The sequence below is a fragment of the Eleginops maclovinus genome, chromosome 6 (assembly GCF_036324505.1).
Source record: "Eleginops maclovinus isolate JMC-PN-2008 ecotype Puerto Natales chromosome 6, JC_Emac_rtc_rv5, whole genome shotgun sequence".
Lineage (NCBI taxonomy): Eukaryota > Metazoa > Chordata > Actinopteri > Perciformes > Eleginopidae > Eleginops > Eleginops maclovinus.
Window position 1 is genome coordinate 462,293 of NC_086354.1, and position 24,243 is coordinate 486,535.

Here is a 24,243-nt window from a genome sequence, read left to right on the forward strand (position 1 = left end):
TCCAGCGCCGGGAGCATCTTTTCAATGTCCTTCATGCGGCTATTAAGTTCTTTTTTCTTAGCTGATTCAGATGAAATAATGTGGCCCCTCATAACTACTTTGAAGGTCTCCCACAAAATAGAATCAGAGACTTCCCCATTATCATTTGTAACAACAAATTTGTCTATACGTGCCGTCATATGCTCAGTAAAAGACTGGTCTTCAAGAAGAAGAGGTTTGAAGCACCAGCTATATTTTGGGCTAGACAGAATGTTCTTGAAGTTAAGAGAAACTGGACTGTGATCCGATATTAAAATATTATGATATGTAGAGTTAGTAACACTGGGCAGTAATTCAGAAGCTATCAGAAAGTAATCAATCCTGGTGTAGGATTTATGGACATGAGAATAAAAAGAAAACTCTTTATCTGTAGGATGTTGCAGTCGCCATATTTCAACCATGTTCCTCATTTTAATTAAATCATTCAGAATTCCCACTGAGGTTATTGAGGGAGGCGGTTTCGTAGAAAGTGTGTCTATGACTGCTTCAAGATAACAGTTAAAGTCACCCCCAATAATAACATTTGGGGTAGAGGCTGGTATCAAATCAAATAGGCTACTTTACGGAAAAAATCTGGATTATCAATATTTGGGCCGTAGATGTTAAGCATCGTTATTGGAAAGGAGTTTATGTGCCCAGATATCATCAAGTACCTGCCATAAGGGTCTGCAGTCATATATTCGAGGCGAAATGGTATGTGTTTTCGGAAAAGAATGGCAACCCCCCTAGAATTGCGGGTAAAAGGTGCTTGATAAACTTGGGAGATCCAATTCGCTCTCAACCTGCGTTGCTCATTTACACTAATGTGCGTTTCCTTAAGAAAGGTTACGTCCGGCTTTAATGACTTAAGATGCGAGAAGACGCGACCCCTTTTAATCACATGACCCAACCCCTTGACATTCCAGGAGACCAACGTAAATGTATCATTTATACTGCCATGTGTTATATTATCAGGTACTGACATTATCTCTAAAATGGAAGAAATCTGGTAACCTCTCAAGAGTGCACAAAACAAAGTAAAACGAGACACATAAAGACCATACGTTGTAGCATGAGGTAACACACTCACACAAACCCATGAACCTAAACATGACCCCCATCTGCCCCCAAGCACTTCCCCAAACGAAGCACGGACATCCCTTCATGCTCGGGGCCGCTACGCGCACGGCCTGAAACCCGCTTTCAAACTTACCTAACTGTTGAAGCTGTAATGGCTAACTCAGCTCAACTCCGCTGCCAAACATTATTTGAAATCAGACAAATCTAATTGACAGTCTCAGAAATTGTTGCAGACTGTTATCAATGTGTGAAGACTAGCATTGCAATAATGCTTTTAGCCCTTCACACCATGGGCCACAGACCCCTTTAAGATGTGTTTCTTAAGTCAGTGTTAATAAAAGTCATTGCCTCACTCGGTGCATTAAAAACCTTGAACCGATCCTTGTGATTTATCCGGAGCCTCGCTGGGAAAGTAAGCCGTGCTCCACCTTCAGCTCCCGTAGCATCCGCAGGGGCTCGGTGTATTCCCGCCGCTGCCGCATCACTTCAGGCGTGTAGTCCGGGAAATCAGCACCTTGTTTCCTTTATAATCCAGTTGTCGATCGCTCCGGAGGCGAAGAATGAGCTCCTTCTCCCGATAGAAGTGGATCCTGGCGATGATGGCGCGAGGATTAGCTCCAGCTGTTGGAGGCGGCCGGAGGACCCGGTGTGCCCGGTCGATAACCACCGGTGACCGAAAGCTGCCCTCGCAGAAAAGCTTCGGGATTAATGCCTCAACGAATTATGTTGGTTTACCTCCTTCTTCATGCTCAGGAATGCCGATAATTTGGATATTATTGCGACGCGACCGGCCCTCGAGGTCATCCACTTTTAACTTGAGCGCGTTGTTATCATCTTTCAGTCCCGAGACCGTCTTCTCTAAGCAGGTGATGCGGCTCTCATGGTCCAGGATTCCCTCTTCCACCGACTCTACCTTCTTCATTAGTTCCTTTTGAGAGCTCTGCAGTCTGCACTATCTGAAGTGTCTGCTCTAGCTTGTCAAACCTGTCGTTCATTTTTTCAAGAATCTTGTCTGCAATTTTTTCCCAGGTTAACGGCATCTGCTCCGTGTCGCTGCCGTCGGAGTCATGACCTGGCTGATCACCGCTAGCACTGTTAGCGTTAGCAGAGGATAGTTGAGATAGCTCGACGTTTTGATACTTCTTCGTCGGCATTTTGTTGCATAAACTTAACTGGGTACGCTTCTCGTGTGTGAGATTATTCTCGAGGCTAATGAAATTAAATGTGAGACTGTCAAAATAGTTAATTTAAGTATTGGCACGGAGGAGCTCCTGAAAGTACGTCTACTCCATGCGCTGCTCACTAGCGCCCCCGCTTTAGAGTCCATTTTAAGATTCTTTCATTTGTTTTTAAATCTTTATATGGTCTCGCCCAGTCTTACCTCTCTGAGCTGCTCTATCCTTACACTCCTGCCCGCTGCCTCAGGTCAGCTGATCAGCTGCTCCTGGAGGTACCAAGGCCTAAACGGAAGCTCAGAGGGTGATAGAGCCTTTTCCGCTGCCGGTCCTAATCTGTGGAATGACCTGCCATTGCACATTAGACAATCCCCTTCACTGCCCATTTTTAAAACTCGTCTTAAAACAGTTTTCTATTCCTTTCCAAGTTAGCATCCAGCAGTTTCTATAAGCTGGGGACCCTACCATACATTTTTATTATATTACTTTGGTGTACTCAACATTTCAGGGTTCACAACAGGACTCTAAGAGCTGGCAAACAGATGACAATACTGACCGCGAGTTCTCTCTGTCAGATGGAGTTGGCTAAGGAGGAGAAGTGTGAGTTCCTGCCCTTCCTGTCTCCTCGGGAGGTCATCATGAAGAACGGTCATGTTGCCGGGCTACAGTTCTGTCGCACGGAGCAGACTGAGGAAGGTGATTGGCTGGAAGACGAGGAGCAAATTGTCAGGCTGAAGGCTGATTACATCATCAGTGCCTTTGGTTCCATGCTCAACGAGCCTCAAGGTAACCGACCAATCAGCTGCAACACAAAGAATGATCAGCAGTAAGCCTTTTTGCTAGATAAAATAAGTGTTGTGAAAATGAATCATAAGATGTTTATAAGCTCTCTCTTGTGTGTGTTTTGTATCAAATTTGTAATTCGACAAATAAAATAGAATGAGTCCTTAAACTCGAAAATGTGTTAGCATGTTAGCACTACCAGTTACCTTGTTGCAAAGTTAGGTTTTTTTTCAGGTACCTGAAATAAGGTCTCTGGTTGACACACGCTTACAAGATTTCTAAGTTTTCTTTTACGGAAGAAACTACGTCAGTACATACCCCACTGGTGAATGGCTGAAGCTTCTGCGTTTTAAAAAACTGCGGCTAAATGTCATTACACCAAACATTAGCCGCCTTTAGCTTAGCTGTTGTGAGCACAGCCATGTGATTGTGATGTAGTTTTTTGTTTTATAGCCTAATGTTATCCTTTTTACTTTTTTTTGCCAATTAAATGTATGTGGTGTTAATGTGTGGAGATCATCCGTCTGAACAAAACGTGTATAGAGTATCATAAATGTGTGTTTGCCACAGATCTTTTCTTCAACATTCCAATGAGTAATGAGTAATTGAAGTGTAGTTTCCAAATGTACTGAAAATGTTAGTTTTTCATGTATGCAATAGACTAATATAGCTAAGGTAAAATCTTGGTCTCCTAAAAAATCTTTATATTTGCAGTGTTACATACAAAAAGAAGTGTAGTCTTCTCGGTCTTGAGCCTTTTGATGTAAGTCTTCAGATGTGTTGCCAATTGATGCAGAACAGTATTGCAAACATAACCTGAGCTACTTCTTGTCTGTGCGTAGTGAAGGAAGCCATGGCTCCTGTGAAGATGACCCGCTGGGGGACTCCAGAGGTGAACACGGACACCATGCAGACCAGCGAGCCCTGGGTGTTTGCAGGAGGAGACATTGCCGGTTTGGCAAACACCACTGTGGAATCAGTGAATGATGGCAAACAGGCTTCATGGCACATCCACAGATACATGCAGGTAAAATGTCTCTGCTTAAACACACTTCACACATCTTTCAAAAACAAGAGCTCAGACCAGATCCAAACCAGTTGTGTGACAAGAAGCTAACACAGTATGTGTCATCTTGGTTGGAATTTGTAATTTAGTCTTAAGAAGTCCTAACTAGGAAACTTGAGCTCGCCCACCAAGTTTATAACTGAATTTAAAATAAAATAGTCTCATTGTCTTCAGACCTTTATCTCATCTGATTTGAAAAGTCAGCTGTAGGGTTCTCTGTGTGAAGAGGTGTACCTGACATTTGAACCTCACATTTGATGTGGTATGTTCAAGTGGAGTCCTTATTACTTTATGTCTTTCAAATTTATTTACTTTGGCATGTATCGTAAGTGAACACAGCTTGGCTAAAAATGCAGGGTGTACTGCCCTCGCAGCGCGTATCTATGCAAAGCTAGACAGGTAGCTAACAACTTGAATCCTCCAATAATCACAAGGCTTTGTCTTTTCTTGAAGTTTACTGTAAGATTCTCATTGTGAAACTAGAAATACAAAACAGAAGTAAAACATACATTAGTACATATATTACTGATATACAAACAAATACAATTCACCATTCTGCCATCAAAGGCATATGAAAACAACAGCTTACTGTAAATGTAAATGCAATAAGCACGCCAACATTTAAATGCAATAAGCCTAAACAGTGCATTGACAATACTGCTACTACTAGCAAGCTAAACATAAAGCTAACTGCTTGCTAAATTAAGCATGTTCTAACAAACTCTCTACATACAGGGAAAATGTTAAAGACTCACATTTTCTACAACATATTAATGTTTCACAGGTTAAACATTATGTTCTGGTACTTACAGATAAATAGCATCCAAAGCAAAAGCGTAACACGCAATGAACTCTGCAGCACCGAGAGCCGGCTGCATGTCTTGACGTCAACAAAATACATGCACATATCCTAGGTACCGCAAAAGAACACAGGGGTGCAGTATACACAATGCAAATCAACCTTAATGATTTATATTGAACAGTTTTACTTTGAAACTAATATTTTTCTTTTTAAAAAAGGCAACACACTCCCCGCTTGGTATAATACCATTGTACCACTACCAATACAACATACTCAGTCTTTTCTGTAGGTTTCATCGGAAAGAAGGACCACAATCTCTGATATTGGCCTCAGAAACACCTTTGTAGCCCCTTCCTTGACTATCTTCACCTCCACCTTACGGACTCTTCTGTCGCTGCTCGGAAGAGTTTTCACAACCAGTCCCACTGGCCATTCATTTCAGTGTACTTGGCTGTCTTTCAGCAAGACGACACCTCCCGTTTTGACATTTGACTTTTCATCTGTCCATTTCCTGCGGCTCTGTAGTGTGTAGATATTCTCTTCTCCATCTCTTCCAAAAAAGGGGCTGAAACAGCACTCATCTTTTGAGTAAGAAGCATCGCTGGGGTGAAGACTGCTGGCATGTCTGAGTCTGCTGACACAGGGACCAAGGGTCTTGCATTCATAATAGCCATGACTTCTGCTTTTCCTTGCATAATTATGGGTGCTACGAACCCAAGAGGGTCATACAGACTGTTGACTGTGGACAAGATACCTCTCCATGTGAATGTTTTTTCTTCGTTGGACACCAGGAACGTGAAGCTGTCTGTTTCAAGGTTCCAGGAGAGTCCCGGGCTCTGTTGAAGAGGGAGAGGGTCAACTCCAAGGTCCAAATCCTTCACATCCTTTGCACGATCTTCTGCAGGGAAGGCTTCCATCACATGTCCACTTTTTGATGTTACCTTGTGAAGTCTCAAGTTGGACTCTGCCAACATCTTTCTGGTTCTTGTCAGAACATCTATGGCTCCTTCAGATGTGGTGATTGAGGTGAGGCCGTCGTCAACATAGAACTGCTTCTCCACAAACTGCTTCATCCTGTACTCTACTACATTTTTGTTGATGTCGTTATCCTCGTACCAGAGGTATCGTAGATAATCTCTGGGATCTTCTCGTCCGGCGAAACAGTAGAACATTTGTTCCACATCTACTGTCAAAGCTACAGGTTCTTTTCGAAACCGCAGAAGGACTCCCAAAAGGTGTTGTTCAAATCTGGGCCGCTGAGGAGCACAGTGTTCAGCGACACTCCGTCACACTCAGCACTTGAATCAAACACAACTCTTATCTTATCCAGTTTTTGTGGGTGATACACACCGGATGTCGGGAGGTACCAATGTTCTTGACCTTCCTTTAGAGGTGGAGCAGGCCCAGCTTGCTCATTTTCCAACCAACATCTTCCGCATGAACTCAACGTAGTGACCTTGCATTTTTGGCTTTTTCTGAATAGTTCTCCGAAGTGAGCAGAGACGCTTCATAGCTTGCTCTGTTACTAGGAAGACGCTGTCTGGGAGAATGGAATGGCAATGGTGCCACCCAGCTGTTTCTGTCATCTTGGTAAACCTGTTCATCCATGATGCTCAGGAAGGCCTTGTCATCCATGGATAGTGCTGGCTTGTCATCATTCTTGGACCTTTCAAAGACTGAACACCCTAGGCTATCTGTACCAACAATGAGTCCTGTGTCTTTCTCACAGACAGAAGAGATTGGCCTATGATGTTGTGTCATGCCACTGTAGTCTTCCTTCACCAGAATATTGTTTGCACATGGACTAAGAAAGGATGTGCGACCGTTGTTCAACACGTTTGCTTTGTAGACGTTGACACCCGCTGGTTTGTGGACTGTTCCCAAACAGGCTTCCCCGACTATGACCCATCCTAGGTCAAGCCGCTGCGCATAAGGAGCATTGTGAGGCCCGTTGATTTGCTTGCGCACCTTGTGCACCCTTAAGATGTCTCTTCCTAAGAGCAGGAGGATTGGAGCGTCTGGGTCCACAGCTGCAATTTTGTCAGCAACTGGCAGTAGGTGGGGGTGATGGCAAGCAACGTCTTGGGAGGGAATTTCCATCCTATCATCCGCCATCAGGTCATACTCGATTAAGGTGGGGAGAGAAAACTGTAATTTCCCATCCAAAGTGCTTTGTAATGGTCACTATATGCACTTTTTTAAGGCTAAAAAACAAAGCAATATCCTTTCAGATGGCCAAGCTTGTCTATTGTCCGTAACACATGGCTTTTGCATTCGTTTCTGAGGCTTGCGTTGGCAGCGTCTGCCTGTGTCATATTGTGAATATCACCAGTTAACATGGTGGGGTTTATTTCATCCATGTTAAACGGTGATTTGTAAACAGCTGCTGACAACAGCTGACAAGATCTATATGGTTCAAGCACGGCGTTGTTCGAGCCGTTCAGTGGCGTAATGATCCGATCATGGCTGCGATTTATATTTTCAGATTTACGGGTTCGAATCCCGTCGGTGGAGTTGGAATATTGTATATATATTTTCTATTTTTTGGCCAGCATATTTTGTGTTGTTGTCTGTAGGTGATCTCCACATGCACATTTACATGAAGTGATGCTTACGTTTTTTCGCCAAGATTTTTTTTTAATATATTATCTGGTCACACTTCAGACACTCAAGTAAGGTGAAAATGACGAACCTGGCAACCACATATGATTCGGCCGTACAGCGTCATATGACGCTCAAGGAGTGGAAAACATAAACAAACTCAACCAGTTGAACCGGAATCCAGTTAAACTGGAACACCGGCTGCATGTCTTGACGTCAACAAAATAAATTCCCCTATTACATGCACACATCCTAGGTACCGCAAAAGAACACAGGGGGGCAGTATACACAATACAAATCAACCTTAATGATTTATATTGAACAGTTTTAGTTTGAAACTAATATTATAATCTTTAAACAAAGGCAACACACAGGGCATTGCTGCAAAAGGTTGAACCCTACTTATTTCGCCACTTTTTACAAATCAAATCATCACCAAATGCTAATATGGTATAATCCTTGTTGGATTTAGGTTTACTGTAGATATCCCACATAGTTCATGTCATGACTGTCAAATGTTTCCTATTTTCGGTATGTACAGATATTCATGAATGCACCACACAAGCAGCACACAAATGGGACTTTCTCCTTAACAAGAGTACATGATGTTTTTAACTCACGCCTGACTCCATACATGTAAAAATATGATGTAGTTGACATGTATGTCCCTTCTCCCCCGCTGCAGTCTCTGAATGGACACTCAGTGGACCCGGTTCCCAAGCTGCCGTTGTTCTACAGTGCCATAGATCAGGTGGACATCAGCGTGGAGATTTGTGGAATAAAGTTCCCCAACCCGTTTGGCCTGGCATCTGCACCCCCCACCACCAGCACCGCAATGATCAGAAGAGCTTTTGAACAGGGATGGGGCTTCGCTCTGACCAAGACCTTTGGACTGAACAAGGTACAGTGTACATAAAAACCTTACAACATGTGATGTGGCCAGAACCATGACCATTTTCCTATGAGGCTTATTCAGTTTGTCGCAGGTTCATTTAGTTTCCAGGTACAAGGCACTATTTCAAAACTAGCACAAATGGTTAAATCTAAATAAAAACAGCCAAAAAATGACTGCAATCAACAATCATTTTTCATATTTGATCAGTATTTTTCTTTATTAATCGTCTAGTCTGGTAAAGGTTGGAAAAAATATTGCGTTACAGTGTCATGAAGCCAGGTTTAGCCCAATTCATATTGCATATTTGGGCCAACAAAAAGTAAAAATCTTCATATTTGTACGTTACTATGGTGAAGCAATCAAAAATGAGAAGGAATGCACAATCTAATCAGCAAGTAATCATATTTGAGAACCTGGGAGCAGGTTTGCTTTAAAAAAAAAGGTATGCTTCTCAGATAGTAGATATATGCTTCGTAGATACACTTCTGCCTCTATGAGTCATCTTTATACATCTATGTCTGCAGGATCTGGTGACCAATGTGTCTCCTCGTATTGTGCGTGGCACCACCTCAGGACATATGTTCGGACCCGGTCAGGGCTCCTTCCTCAACATTGAGCTCATCAGTGAGAAGACCGCCGCCTACTGGTGCCAGTCAGTGACCGAGCTGAAGAAGGACTTCCCTAATAACGTCAGTTTCCCTTCACGTCAGGATTTTTTTCTTTATGGACAAAGTCCTGCCTTGACTCTACTTACTAAGAACATGATGTTTCAATATTTTAGAAAAATTCCAATCTGGCTTTAGAAAACACCATCGTACTGAAACCGCTCTTCATAAAGTTTTGACTTAATTATCTCCTGCTTTTACTTGATTTAAGCGCCGCATTTGATACTGTTGATCATGAAATCTTTTTGAAACCCTTTGAGACCTGGGTGGTAATCCCTGGCACGGCTCAACAATGTTTTTTGCAAATGCCAGATCAGCTGCAACAGGTAGTCATTGCTCCCACTTGACCACGTCATCGTTAACCACAACTTCAGTTTCCATTTTTATGCAGATGGCACCCAGATTTATTCAAGCAGACCACTCCCGTAACACTGTTAATCTGCTCAACTGCCTTCAGGACATCCAAAATTGATGTCATAACATTTCCTGCAGCTAAATGCCTATGAACTGAAAGAATTATCATAGGTTAAATTTCAAACAGTCTTGGTTCTCTGTCCCAGTCTTCTGTTTTATGTGAAATCACTTTGTAACTATGTTTTGAAAGGTGCTATACAAATACAATTATTATAATTATTATGATGTTGTCATTGCTAAACCAGATGCAGATCTACGTTGTCATTGCTAAACCAGATGCAGATCTACGTTGTCATTGCTAAACGGGATGCAGATCTACGTACAAACATGTTGATAGATTTGTTAAACTGTGAAAACCTTTCCTCTGTCAGGTGGTGATCTCCAGCATCATGTGCAGTTACAACAAGGAAGACTGGACAGAACTAGCCATAATGGCAGAGGTGTAACATATCACACACACAGTTACACATTGTACACAGGAAAACTATTTTGTATTCATTAAATGTACAGTTTACATACAAAACTGTGTGTGATAGTCTGACATACAAATGTGTGTGTAGGCTTCTGGAGCAGATGCTTTGGAGCTGAACCTGTCCTGTCCTCATGGGATGGGAGAGAGAGGCATGGGACTGGCCTGTGGACAGGTACACACACACACACACACACACACACACACACACACACACACACACACACACACACACACACACACACACACACACACACACACACACACACACACACACACACACACACACAACACACACACACAATTCTGATTGTATAATATACAATAATATGCAATATATGCTCATAGATTGAGTAGTATAGTATAAGTATAGTTTAAAATCATACATCAGCATATTTTAGACTCGTAATCATACTGTATAAATGTTCTACATCCTGTTCTGCTATAGGTTACCCTTCCTTGTCATTTTTCCAAAATTGACAATTTATTGAATGTTTTGTGTATTGACAAGTGTTGTTTTTTTATTTACACACATAAGAATGCATGAAATCTATAACATGGAAAATTAAATGGGTCAAGAGAGATAGAGAAATCTAACAAAAACACAAAAGGCAGCAAGCTAGTATCAAAAGAAAAATACAACAAGAAATAAAACAAGATATAATACAAAGCGAGCAGAAAAACTAACCAATCAGAAGATAACAGTCCTGTTAAAATAAACAAATGTAAAACAGAGGAAAAAGATAGATAGTTAGACATCATGAGTTTTGAAAAAGCAAGTAGGTAGAAGATGATGCGTGTGTTTCTGTGTGTCATTAGGACCCGGTGATGGTGCGTAACATCTGTCTCTGGGTGCGTGCGGCCACTACCATTCCGTTTTTCGCCAAACTGACTCCAAATGTCACCAACATTGTCGACATCGCCAAGGCTGCTAATGAAGGTAAACACGCTTCATCCCTCCAGAATCGATAAGTATTCCCTCCACTTCCTTCCCTTCACTTTGCAGAGTGGAAACATTTACAACCGGGCAATTTATGTACTGTTGATGTTTCCTAGGTGGAGCAGATGGAGTGACAGCCACCAACACAGTCTCAGGTATGATGGGACTGAAGGCTGACGCCTCCCCCTGGCCGGGGGTTGGAAAGGGCAAACGGACCACCTATGGAGGGGTGTCTGGTGAGGATACACACAAACATACAAACACACACACAACCTGTTTCACTACAAGGTCTACGACACAACAATATGTCAGTAAACAATTTATTTCCATTTAATGATATGGGGAGGAAGGGATTAATGGATGAAGCGATGAATGATCAGAGGGATGTATGGAGGGAGGAGTGAATGAATAATAAATAAAGGAAATGGGGGATGAAAGGATCTAGGAAGGGAGGGATGAATGGTTGAGGGGATGGAGGATATAGGGAAAGGATGAGGTAAGAAGGGGAACAACGTTAAATCAGAGCCAAACAAGGCCGGATGTGTTGATGGGGTGTAGGTATAGAATCCTACTTCCAGGGAATATGTGTTACTCATCTAAACAACGCACTTCTCCCAAGCTCTCCCTGATCAGAACACTGTGTGCAGGGAATGCCATCAGACCCATCGCTCTCAGGGCGGTGTCCGCCATCGCCAGAGCCATCCCTGGTTTCCCTATCCTGGCCACCGGAGGCATCGACTCTGCAGAGAGCGGACTGCAGTTCCTTCACGCCGGAGCCTCTGTGTTACAGGTGAGACATGAGTCCTGGTATCCTCAGGCAGTCACTGTTATCATGATACAGTTCATGGTTTAATTACATATTACTTTGTTCTGAATCCCCTTACTCTTCGATATCACTGTATGCATTTTGTTTTACTTTTCACCAAATACATTTTTAGCTTTTATCATCTGTGTACAGTGTTGGGTATAGTTACTTTGGAAAGTAGTTAATTGGTTAATTTACAACGTTACTATCAATTAAAAGTAACCAGTTACGTTACAGCGTTACCTATTAATAAAAGTAACTCGTTAGAGTACTCCTGCGTTACCGAAAATTAAAAGCCGTTTGCAGCGCCTCGCACATGCTGCAGCTTAACTGACGCAGACACACAGCCTACTTAAAATGCACAGAGACGTCCTGACAATGAATAACATCATCCAACCAAATTAAATCTGCAGGATAACAATAACAAGAAAGACAGTCAGTTATATGCCACATAGCATTTTATTTTTTTAAATCACAGAACATGTGATCAAAATTTAGGAGTTGCCTAACGTTTGGTACCCAGCCCAGGTAGCCGATATGATGCAGTTATGAAAGTGCATAAATGTACGTACGCTTAGGTAAACAGAATCTGAGGTAAACAGGTTGCAGATTCAGATCCATTTATAAATTAACGACTGTGTTGTCTTCACTGCAGTGTAACAACTGAAGCTATCCAACAAGTTAAACTCTGATGCAATAACCAGGAGTCTGTGTCGTAGTTAACATTTCACTGTTGTTTACTGAAGATTCCAGCATTACATGGCAGAGTGAAAACTGCAACAAAACAAAGTTTGACATTTTTTAACATAAAGTTCAGCTTCACATGAAGTCTTATGAAATATCCTTGTAAATACATGTAAATAAAAACGATCTTTTAAGACTATTATTACCTTCTCTTTCAACTTTAAACTTAACTTAATCTATCAATTATTTAACTTAACAATGAGTTTTACTTACGACTTTGCTTCTAGCATCTTTCACGGTCAGGAATTCTTAAGTATTAACTGTTTTCAACAGATAGGAACTGAGTGGGAAGTAACTGATGACAAGGCAGGAAGTGGTAAGGAAGTTACAGGAAATTGTATCAAAGTAAAAGTTTGTATTCTTTCTCAATGTGTCAAAATAAAAGTCAAAATATATCGCCCTAATGGCGACACACTCCCCGCTGTGACCACTGTGAGGTCACTATACTAGCATGAACATTACATTCAACTAAGATCTACAACTGAAACATCAGTTCTTATGAAGAAGCAAAACCGTTTCCGTCACTGGTCTAAGGTAAGTCTTTGGTTGGCCTTGGTTTGCTGTCTTTAGTTCCACCTTACGGACTCTTCCATCTGTTCCTGGAATAGCCTTTGTGACCACTGCCAAAGGCCAGTTGTTGCGGGCAGCTTGGTTGTCTTTGAGGAGGACGATGTCACCGTCTTGCAGGTTCTGGTGGGACCTTGTCCATTTCTTGCGGCTTTGTAAGGTTGACAGGTACACTTGTCTCCAACGGTTCCAGAACAAGTTGGATAATGCTTGTACTTGTCTCCACTGCTTCGTGAGGAGGTCTCTGCCTGTGAAGTCACCTGGAGGTGGTGGGACGCCCACTTTCTGCGTTAACAGCATCGATGGTGTGAGGATGAATGGATTCTCGGGATCATTCGATACTGGAACTAGTGGTCTTGCGTTCAGAATTGCTGTCACTTCTGCCATTAGTGTGCACAGAACATCATGAGTTAGGCGAGTGCTGTGTTCGCGGAGCGTCGAATCCAGGATTCTTCGGGCTAACCCAATGAGGCGCTCCCATGAACCCCCCATGTGTGAGGCATGAGGCGGGTTAAACACCCAGGAGCATCCTTGATGTTGCAGATACCTCTGCACTGTGCTGTCTGGTTGATCTGCACTCAGCCCAAGTTCTTTGCAAGCCCCAATGAAATTTGTGCCGCAGTCTGACCTCAGTTGTTTGGCTGGTCCTCTTATGGCAAAGAAACGCCTCAATGCGTTTATGCAGCTTGAGGTGTCCATTGAGGTAATCACCTCGATGTGAACTGCCCTGGAGCTCATGCAGCAGAATAGTATGGCCCAGCACTTGCTCTGAGGTTGTGTCCCTCTGGTGCGTCTGGTGGAGACGTGCCAGGGTCCGAAGACATCCAGTCCCACATACGTGAAGGGAGGGCAGGTTGTAAGGCGTTCTGTGGGCAAATCTGCCATTTTTTGTTCCTGCATCCGTCCTCTAAGTCTGCGACAGGTGATGCACTTGTGAATAGTTGAGTTAACGAGCCGCTTGCCTCCCAGGATCCAGAGCCCAGCAGCTCGTACAGCACCTTCTGTTAACTGGCGACCCTGATGCTTTACTTGGGCATGGTGGTATCTGGTGAGAAGCAAGGACACATGGTGTTCTTTGGGAGAATGACAGGGTTCTTTTGTTCAATGGACACATCTGCATTCTTCAGTCTGCCTCCAAGGCAGAGGAGGTCATCCTGTAAGACTGGGTTGAGAGAGCGTAGGCAGCTGCTTAACGGAACTTGCTTTCCTCTCTCCAGAGCTTCAAATTCCTTCACAAAGGTATTCCTCTGAACAGCTCTGATGATGACTTCTCTTGCTTGGGAAAGCTCATCCACTGAACGAGGTAAGTCACAGTGATGCCATCCCTTGCACTTGCCTGTCGGAGTGCTGAAGGATCTCCCTATATGAATAAGGAGTGCGATGGCTCGTTGGAGAGTGTCGAATGTGGAGAACCTTTCAAAGCACTCTGTGCTGAGAACTTTCCCTTGTAGATCAGTAATGTAGCTCTTCACCGCTGGACGGACCTCTGCATCTGACTCTGGTGAGACTATGCTGAATGACTGAGGTATGACTGAGGCAGGGTCTGGCTGAACAGAGGGCTTGCGCAGGAAGGTTGGTCCGTTGAACCACATTGTCTTTGTGAGGTGTGCTGCTGGGACCGACCGCGACGCCAGGTCAGCCGGATTGTCTTCGGTGTTCACGTAGTGCCATTGTTCAGGGATGGTAGACTGGCGTATACGCTGGACCCCGATTATGGACGTACACATAGAACCGTCTGGACTGGTTGTAAATGTATCCAAGGACAACTTTGCTATCAGTGTAGAACTTTGTGGCATCCAGCTTTAGATCCAGTTCATCCTGAATCAGCTCAGCTATTTCCACTGCTAAGACTGCTGCACACAGTTCAAGTCTGGGAATGGTCGGGTCTGATTGAGGGGCAAGTTTGGCTTTTGCCATGACAAATCCCACGTCTACTGTGTCTTCTTGGATGGCTTTCAGGTAGGCTACGGCACCAATGGCCTTCACAGATGCATCGCTAAAGACGTGGAGTTCTACTCGCTCAGCCTTGGCTGGGCAGATGCCTGTGTACATCCTAGGTATATGAAAGTGCCTCAAGTCTTGAAGCGAGTTTCTCCAAGCTTCCCACTTGCCTAACTTATCTTCAGGCAATGGGGTGTCCCACTCCGATGTCTCAGAATTCAACTCTCTGAGAAGGCCCCTGCCTTGGATCGTAACTGGAGCCAGAAACCCTAAAGGGTCGAAGACACTGTTCACCATTGAAAGAACCCCTCGACGGTGTGAATGGTTTGGTGTCGGTTGACACAGAGAAGGTGAATGTGTCACTTGCTATTTCCCACAGGAGCCCCAAGCTGCGTTGGGTGGGTGACTCATCTCCACTGAGGTCTACATCCCTTTTGGCTTGTACGCAGTCCTCACTTGGGAAGGCTTCCAAGACAGCCTGACTGTTTGAGACAAATTTGTGGAGCCTCAAGTTAGACTCAGCAAGTGAGGCTTGAGTCCTATGAAGCAGCCCAATAGCCTCTGCATCAGTTGGGACAGAACAGAGGCCGTCATCAACATAAAAGTGCCGTTCGACGAAGTTGACTGTGTCTGTTCCATATTTTTCTGCGCCATCTCTGATGGCTCTTCTGAGCCCATAGATCGACACTGCAGGAGATGGGCTGTTCCCGAAAACATGAACTTTCATTCTGTAGTCAATGACCTCGTTGGCTACGTTGTTGTCCTTGAACCATAAGAATCGCAGGTAGTTTCTGTGCTTTTCGTCCACAAGGAAGCAGTAAAACATTTGTTGAATGTCTGCCATCACAGCGACCTTGTCCTTTCGGAACCGCATGAGCACTCCTAGAAGGGTGTTGTTCAGATCCGGTCCAGTCAAGAGCACGTTATTCAAGGAGATCCCAGACTGTTGGGCACTTGAATCAAACACTACCCTGATTTGATCGGGTTTCTGTGGGTGATACACTGCAAAGCTTGGTAAATACCAGCACTCTTCTTCTCTTAGCTCTGGTGCCACCTCAGCATGGTTGTTTTTCAGCAGTTTACCCATAAATTCCACGTATTGCTGTTGCATTTCTGGCTTTCTTTTGAATTGGCGTTGGAGTGAGCCAAACCGCTTGAGTGCTTGCTCGCGGTTGTTGGGAAGCTGTTGCCTAGGTAGTCTGAACGGCAATGGAGCAACCCAGCTGTGTGAATCGTTTCTGTAGACGTCTTTGTCCATCATTTTGAGGAAAGTTTCATCTTCGATTGAAGGTGCTAGCTTATTGTCCTGTTCCGTGCAGTCAAACACATTTTGACCCAGACTGTGTTCCTTAGCTCTGGGTGGTAAGGCACTGTTTCCTGGCAGTCTGTCGTGAAGTTCCTCTTTAATGTGCAAAAGGCTTGTGCATGGCTGGAAGAGTGAGGGCCGATGACAGTCGACCATGGCCGTCCGGAAGGAACTGACGTTCGGCTTGTGTGTGCTCCCTAGACAGACTTCTCCGACCAGCACCCAGCCTAAGTCAAGGCGTTGTGCGAAGGGTGCATTGGCGGGGCCATTTATTTGTTCCCTTACTTTGTGTGCTCTGATTGCGTCTCTCCCTAGCAGCAGGAGGATTTCAGCAGTGGGGTCCAGCTTTGGGATGTGTTCTGCTACCTTTGACAGGTGAGGCTGATGCAGAGCGGCATTTGGTGTGGGAATTTCAGACCGATTATCAGGTAAGTCATTACACTCAGTGAGTGGTGGTAAGGGAATCCTAACTTTTCCATTGAGGGACTCCACGATAAAATCTGATGCCCTTCTGCCGAAAGTGTCTACTATACCAGAACATGTTTTCAGTTGGTAAGGATATGGCTTAGTGTGGATGTCAAACTTGTCAAAGAAACTGGACTTGGCCAACGATCGGTTGCTTTGGTCGTCTAACACGACGTAGGCCTTGATGGCTTCCTCTGGGTGGTCTTTCTGGTACACTCTTGCCAGGCATATCTTGGAGCATGACCGTCCGACTTGTCCTGTACCACATACTGCTGTGCAGCTTGCGCTAACCTCACTGGTGTCGTTTACCTCTTCTCCCTCCCCGCCATGCTGTGGCGAGGTCAGAGGAGTCGTGAGGTGCGGTGCTGGTCCTGGGTGCATAGCTGAGATATGTCGGGTGCTGTCACACTCAAAACACTTAACAATTGTAGTGCAGTCCTTTGCCATATGGTTGGTTGAGCTACAGCACTTAAAGCAGATTCCGTTTTCTTTCAGAAATACCTTTCTGTCATCAAGAGTTTCGGCTCTGAAGGCTTTGCACTTCTTCAGTGGGTGGGGTTTTGCATGTATTGGGCAGATCTTACTCGGATCACTAGAGACATTTGACTCTGTGGGAGTGACATTGATCTTGTGAACTGCAATGGGTTTCTTGAAGGTTTTAGGAAAGGCACCTTCAGCTCTGACAGATGACATTGTGGTGGTATTTAAAAAGGCAAAGCTAGGGTCATTTCTCTTCTTGGCCTCATAGCATATGAGTTTCGTGAAGTAATCAAACGGTGGGAACCGTCCTCCATTTGCTTCTTTATACTTAGAACCGGCCGAGATCCATTTTTCCTGGAGTCCATAAGGCAGCTTGGTCACTATGGGTTCAATTCCGCGTGTCGTGTCCAGGTAGGACAGGCCTGGTAAGTAGCCATCTTCTTTAGCACACTGCACTTCCATAAGCAGGTCAGCTAGCTCTCGTAGCTTCAGATTTTCCTTGGCTGAGACTCTGGGAAATGCATCCAGTCGGGTAAAGAGGGCCTTTTCAATCACCTCTGGGGCTGCATAACACTCCTGAAGACGTTCCCAAGCTTTCCCCAGTGCTATTTGTGGACTTGCTATGTGCACTGCACGGAGACGTTTCACCTGGTTGCTGGACTCTTTTCCAAGCCATCGCGTCATCAAGTCCAATTCCTCAGTGGCTGTGAGACCAAGTCCTTGAGTGGCATTTTTGTATGATGACAGCCAAGCACGATAATTTTCAGGTTTATCATCAAACTCGTACAAACTTGTATTCACTAGGTCACGCCGAGCTAAATATTGTGCTAGGTGTTCAGTTGCAGGCATACTTTGAGTACTTGTTGGCTGGGGGTTGAAGGATGGAGCTCCAATATTCAAGTCACTGATCTGCGAGGTAAGAGTCTTGGGAATAACCCGCGGACCTTCTCGGGTAAATGGATTCTGGCTGACTGACTCTTTGGCTGCTGGTGGCGCATAGTCTAAGTCATAGTCTGTAAAATCCACATTGTTTGTGCTGTCGTATGAAAAAACAGGCGGCTGATGGCGTGAAACAAAGGGGTTGTTCGGGCTATAACTGAGAGTGGCATAGGTAATTGGTTGAGTTGGTGGCGAACTAGCCTTCATGGCTGTTTGTTGGACGGAGTTAGTGGAATGGAAGTGAGTTTGGATGTATTCACTTGTCCGTTCAAGTTTGCTTTGTTCTGTTGAATTTGTTTCATCCAGCACAATATAATTGTTGCTTCCTGAAACTGCTGATTCCCAGACAGCTGCTACGGCTTCAGCTTCTGCTGCTTCACGGCAGATGGCTAGTGTTTCAGCCTCAGTCTCTTTTTTCACTTTTTCTATCCTAGCTTTGGCTTCTTGCTCAGCATATTCGGCACGCACTTTAGTAGCTGCTGCTTTTGCTCGTGCACGAAGTAAAGCATTGGTTGATGAGGCAGATGAATGAAAGCTGCTTCCACTTTTTCCTGATTTATTAGATGTAGTTTCCATCTTGACTCGTTATTCAATGCTAACTTCTCAGTCTTTTCACTGTGTTGTCTTCACTGCAGTGTAACAACTGAAGCTATCCAACAAGTTAAACTCTGATGCAATAACCAGGAGTCTGTGTCGTAGTTAACATTTCACTGTTGTTTACTGAAGATTCCAGCATTACATGGCAGAGTGAAAACTGCAACAAAACAAAGTTTGACATTTTTTAACATAAAGTTCAGCTTCACATGAAGTCTTATGAAATATCCTTGTAAATACATGTAAATAAAAACGATCTTTTAAGACTATTATTACCTTCTCTTTCAACTTTAAACTTAACTTAATCTATCAATTATTTAACTTAACAATGAGTTTTTACTTACGACTTTGCTTCTAGCATCTTTCACGGTCAGGAATTCTTAAGTATTAACTGTTTTCAACAGATAGGAACTGAGTGGGAAGTAACTGATGACAAGGCAGGAAGTGGTAAGGAAGTTACAGGAAATTGTATCAAAGTAAAAGTTTGTATTCTTTCTCAATGTGTCAAAATAAAAGTCAAAATATATCGCCCTAATGGCGACACAACGACCAATCAACGATCTAACAAAAATGCAATAAAACAAACAATAAAATCGCTCACTGGCACACAGCAGGCACATTACAAATATAGCCTAATAGCTGAACTATGAAAATACTATTCAAGTATCACAGGCCTAAACTCACATTTACTCTTCAAAGTCCAGATAGCTTGCAAAGGTTTTTCGGTCCTGCACTGTTCCCTGGCTTACGTGTCGTTGGGATTTTACTTATTAATTTATGGAAAGATGGAGACTCCACAGTTGAAATTGGAAGCATCTCCTCAACCACATAACCGGCGACAATCTTATTAATTTCACTGGCAGAGAGGGTAGCTGAGCTAAAACTCAGACGCTGTTGCTTTGGAGCTGGTGCACCACCGTCGTCCTCCTCAGCAGGCCTTGCTACCAGCGGGATAGAGTGGTGCTTCGATGCAAGATGTTTTTTTAAATTCAAAGTGGAATTTTTTGAGGTCGACAGAAGCTTTTCAACAACACAGAGAGTGCATTTTACCGTTATGTTGTTCGTTCTTGTGAATTGAATATAATGTGTGTACTTCCACGATGAAAACGCTGACCTCTCTGCCATCTTGCCGGGGGTTCGAGACACTCACACACACACACACACACACACACACACACACACACACACACACACGCACACACACACACACACACACACACACACACACACACACACACACACACACACACACACAGGTAGTGTAGGTCAGCAGCAGGGCACAGACGCATCACAGCTCTGCGCCTCCGCTGACACATCCGCAGATGGCACAGAACTGTCTGACAAAAAGCAGGCTGCAGTCGGGATTTTAACGGATTACTTAAAAAAAAAAAAAAACTAAGTTACTGATTACCGAACGCACGAAACTAACGTTACGTTACTCGTTACTCGATAAAAGTAATTAGTTACTTAGTAACGCGTTACCCACAACACTGTCTGTGTATATATATAAGTGGTTTTAAGAAAGAGTATGAAAGGTTTGATCCAGTAAAGACAAAAACAAGTGAGAAAATTTCGCAAATACAAGTGTTCCTCCTTTTTGTTCCTTTAAACTAAAAATGAGAAAAAGTTCATTAAAGAGGGGTTCAGATAGAGTTCATTCATTTTATAGAATCATTTGAGGAATAAGCATTTACAAGATGACATTTTCTAAACAGAAATATGCTAATTGTATTTACTTAAAGCAAAATTTCATCTAATTAATTTGATTAAGTGTTTGTGGATGTCTGATTTCCTCCTGTGTTTGACTCCCCAGGTGTGCAGTGCAGTCCAGAACCAGGACTTCACCGTCATTGAGGATTACTGTGTGGGTATGTACCTGTTTCTACATGGTTTGTATTTCCATTGAAGGCATGCATTGAACGATCCATAGGCTGGTGTATTTGTGCCTTGTTATTCCAACAGGATGTACGCTACATTATTTTGAACTAAAATCAGCATTGACTTAGGAGACTGAAAACCCTTACTGGTGTAAATAAAGTTACTATTGCTAACAAAGACATGTTGCCTGGAGAGTTTCCCATTTTGTAACCACCATAGAAACACTCTCCAGGCAGTGAACCTTAATGCTTGTGCTTTGAGATGATGAAATGATATGATAAGAGCATAATGGTGGATGTGTGTTTGCAGGTCTGAAGGCCTTGTTGTACCTGAAGAGCCTGGAGCTGAGGGACTGGGACGGTCAGTCTCCTCCCACAGAGAAACATCAGAAGGGAAAACGAGTTCCCAGACTGGAAGACCTTGTGGGAAAGGTAGGTACTGTGGAATAATAGTATGAATAATTGTGGTCCAATATCCTACAACTTTTAACTTACAAGTTGAGTTACAGTAATTCAAAAAACATAAACTAATACAAATTACCCAACAACCTCTTGAATTTCAAAAGAATTCATCTAAATCCACCCACTGGGAGTACAGATTCTGATCCTGAAAATGTCAGAAATTGACTCAATAACCTCCAAAAGTGTGTGTGTGTGTGTGTGTGTGTTTGTTTGTGTGTGTGTGTGTGTGTGTGTGTGTGTGTGTGTGTGTGTGTGTGTGTGTGTGTGTGTGTGTGTGTGTGTGTGTGTGTGTGTGTGTGTGTGTGTGTGTGTGCAGAGCCTCCCTAGCTTTGGTCCCTACCTCCAGCAGAGGACAGACGTCATCGCAGAGTACAAGAAGAAGATCAGAAACACAGGACCTGAAGTGATAGACACCGACATCAGACAGGTCAACCCGTCTAAAAAACCTGTCCCTGCTGTCAAGGTATCACACACACACACACACAGACACAGACTCGCTATTCCTTATTGTGCTTTGGTGTGTAAAAAAGTCTTCTAACCCAGTGAACTACTGTGTTTTGGTCTGTAGGATGTGATAGCCAGGGCGCTGCGTCACATTGGAGCATATCAGGAACTTGACAACACGGACCAGGTAACAGGATGTTTCCTCACATAATACTTATTTGTTTTCATTCAATAAAGATTTAAACAGCTGCATTTAAATTGAAATTGTTGGCTTGACAGACCACGGCAGGCGTTATGGTAATTTTTTCATAGACGTTTTTACAATCTTTCTGCTACAGAGGAGCCACTCAACGCTAAATCCGGGCTAAAAGTTTTGATCATTCGAAAAATGTAAATGTATTTGAAAGCTGAAGTTTTGATCAGGAACTTTTCAGTTGAATATTATTTTGATTCACTCTACCAATTTTTTAATAATTTTTTTCTTATTTCACTTTATTTATTTCGGGATATTTTAATCATTCTTTTTTCAGATGCAAATTTAATGTTTTCAAACTCAGAGCTTTTTTTCTAGTTTCAAATCTTTTTCTTCTCATTCAGATCTTTTTTCACTTTCAAATCGTATTTTGCCACCGTCTGCTGGTCGTTTCAAAGAATGCAGGTTTAAGGCATGCAAGTTGCAGCTTGGATATTTTTGACATCTTGACACAACCAGAATCCTGTGTATATAAGGCTACAATAATATGAAGTAGTACAGTCATTTCTGACTTCCACAGTCCCTGCCTGACTCTGTGTCTGAGTATCTATTTACATTGTGTTGACACAAAGAGTAAAATAACTGATGTCGTTTATATACAGTTAAAGGTCACAGATAATTATGACCCCCCCCCCCCCTTCCCCGACTGTGTCCTCAGGTCCAGGCTCTGATAGATGAGGAGATGTGCATCAACTGTGGGAAGTGCTACATGACCTGCAATGACTCTGGTTACCAGGTACGTCCATCACTCTGTCCCAGTCCCTTCTCTGTTAGTAACACTCTGTGGTGTAAAGGACATTTACTCAAGGGTTGTACGTAAGTCAAACATTGAGCTACTACTTCAGTAATTTCACATTATGCTACTTTATTATTTTACTCCATTACATTTTGCAGGCAAATGTTGTACTTTTTAATCCACTATTATCATACATTATTATATGATGAGCTACCCAGTAGTGTGTAAAGTAGTTGAACTAACTAAACCCCACCTTCACCAAGTACAACAATAAGGTGATGAACACGTGAATGGACCAATCATTTTGATAAAATAATTAAGAAATATCTTGTGTTCAATGTGCCTTTCTGCATAACATATTACTTTTAAAGTATATTTTGATGCTAATACTTTTGACTCTTACTTAAGTACACTTTTGAATGCTGGTCTTTTACTTAGCATAGTACTTTCACACTGTGGTATTTCTGTGTACAACCGGAGTAATTGTTCCGTCTATGGTAACACTCATAACCCAGCGGCCTCTCTGTGTTTCCAGGCTATAACGTTCGACCCAGAGACCCACCTCCCCAAAGTGACGGACAGCTGCACGGGCTGCACTCTGTGCCTCAGCGTCTGCCCCATCATTGACTGCATCAAGATGGTCACCATGGCAAAACCATATAAACCCAAGAGGGGAGTGCCTGTTAGTCCTGTCTGCTGAAGGGACGGACAAACCGACCCACCTATTTAATATGAGAGAACAAATACTCTAACGTTTGATTTTAATTCATCTGCAACATGAGGTTTGAGTCATTTGTTGCCTTCTAAAAATGATGAAAGTCATTTGGATGATGTAAAGAGTGGAAAAGTGATAGAAAGCTTACATCCCATATGTTTTTCTTGCTTGATAAAAAAGAATGGGAGGGAGTTTTTGATAAATGTATTCTTGATTATAGGAAATACTACCAGCAATATTATTTTAACATCAAGCTCTACAATAATGATATCAATATTCATTCGTCAACAATTTCTCTGTTACTCTGAAGCAAGTTATGATATTGTGAATTCTTTATTTTAACCCTTCTGTGTGTAATGTAATAATAGACAATTAGTATTTGAATATGCATTAACTGTATTCTAAATGTATTCATGTACATTTACATCTTTGATTTAGTCTATGAATAAAATAAAGGTTTTCTGCAGTATCTCATATGTGGGTCAGACTGCGATTGAATTGATTGGACTTTGGTGGAAGAAGTATTCAGATAATAACCCTGATTAAAAGGAGCAATGCCACGATGTAATGGTACTATTTTATTATAGTTCTATATGTAAATCAAGTATTTATCAGTTTAATGTAGTGAATGTACTTTACAAAAATAGTTAAAGGATCATTTATCACTGTACAGAATGTGTGTACAATTTGTATTATTTTCAGTGTTTGAATGTTGCTAAATTATATTGACTTAACTTTCAATATACGTTTTCCAATTGTGTTTGACTGTATGCTTCTAGCCATAGTATTTTTGACGTAAAACACTTTTCATTTCTTTTCACTCACTCTACTTTATGTACATAAACTGTTCTATCAGTTATTCTCAACAGGTGTGTCTCCGAAAGCAACCAAGTGGGACGTGGTGGTACATTCAAATGGTTAGACATAGTTGTTAAAGGTCCATTTTTTTGGTAATTACGTAGCAAGTCATTTTCATTTATTTTTATTTACACCTGAGTTAAATTTTT

At 42.7% G+C, this 24,243-nt stretch overlaps 1 protein-coding gene and 1 long non-coding RNA gene across 2 annotated transcripts in view; one reads left to right on the plus strand and one right to left on the minus strand.

Annotated features, from left to right (window-relative positions):
- The window catches only part of dpydb (dihydropyrimidine dehydrogenase b), a 40,931-nt gene extending 16,935 nt beyond the window's left edge, over positions 1–23,996 (plus strand). The window contains exons 11-25 of the mRNA XM_063886067.1: positions 2,849–3,059; positions 3,899–4,083; positions 8,211–8,426; positions 8,945–9,109; positions 9,871–9,939; positions 10,060–10,143; positions 10,788–10,908; positions 11,025–11,144; positions 11,556–11,698; positions 20,563–20,617; positions 20,937–21,058; positions 21,405–21,551; positions 21,657–21,719; positions 22,444–22,521; positions 23,057–23,996. Of these exons, the coding sequence (XP_063742137.1) occupies positions 2,849–3,059; positions 3,899–4,083; positions 8,211–8,426; positions 8,945–9,109; positions 9,871–9,939; positions 10,060–10,143; positions 10,788–10,908; positions 11,025–11,144; positions 11,556–11,698; positions 20,563–20,617; positions 20,937–21,058; positions 21,405–21,551; positions 21,657–21,719; positions 22,444–22,521; positions 23,057–23,221 (1,944 nt within the window). The 3' untranslated portion in view covers positions 23,222–23,996. The remainder of the gene's footprint in view (positions 1–2,848; positions 3,060–3,898; positions 4,084–8,210; positions 8,427–8,944; positions 9,110–9,870; positions 9,940–10,059; positions 10,144–10,787; positions 10,909–11,024; positions 11,145–11,555; positions 11,699–20,562; positions 20,618–20,936; positions 21,059–21,404; positions 21,552–21,656; positions 21,720–22,443; positions 22,522–23,056) is intronic.
- Positions 18,576–19,285, minus strand: LOC134866442 (uncharacterized). The gene is made up of 2 exons (XR_010166039.1): positions 19,094–19,285; positions 18,576–18,909 (listed from the first exon to the last, which is right to left on the minus strand). It is a non-coding gene; the product is annotated as an uncharacterized LOC134866442 (long non-coding RNA).
- Positions 23,997–24,243: the final 247 nt, after the last annotated feature.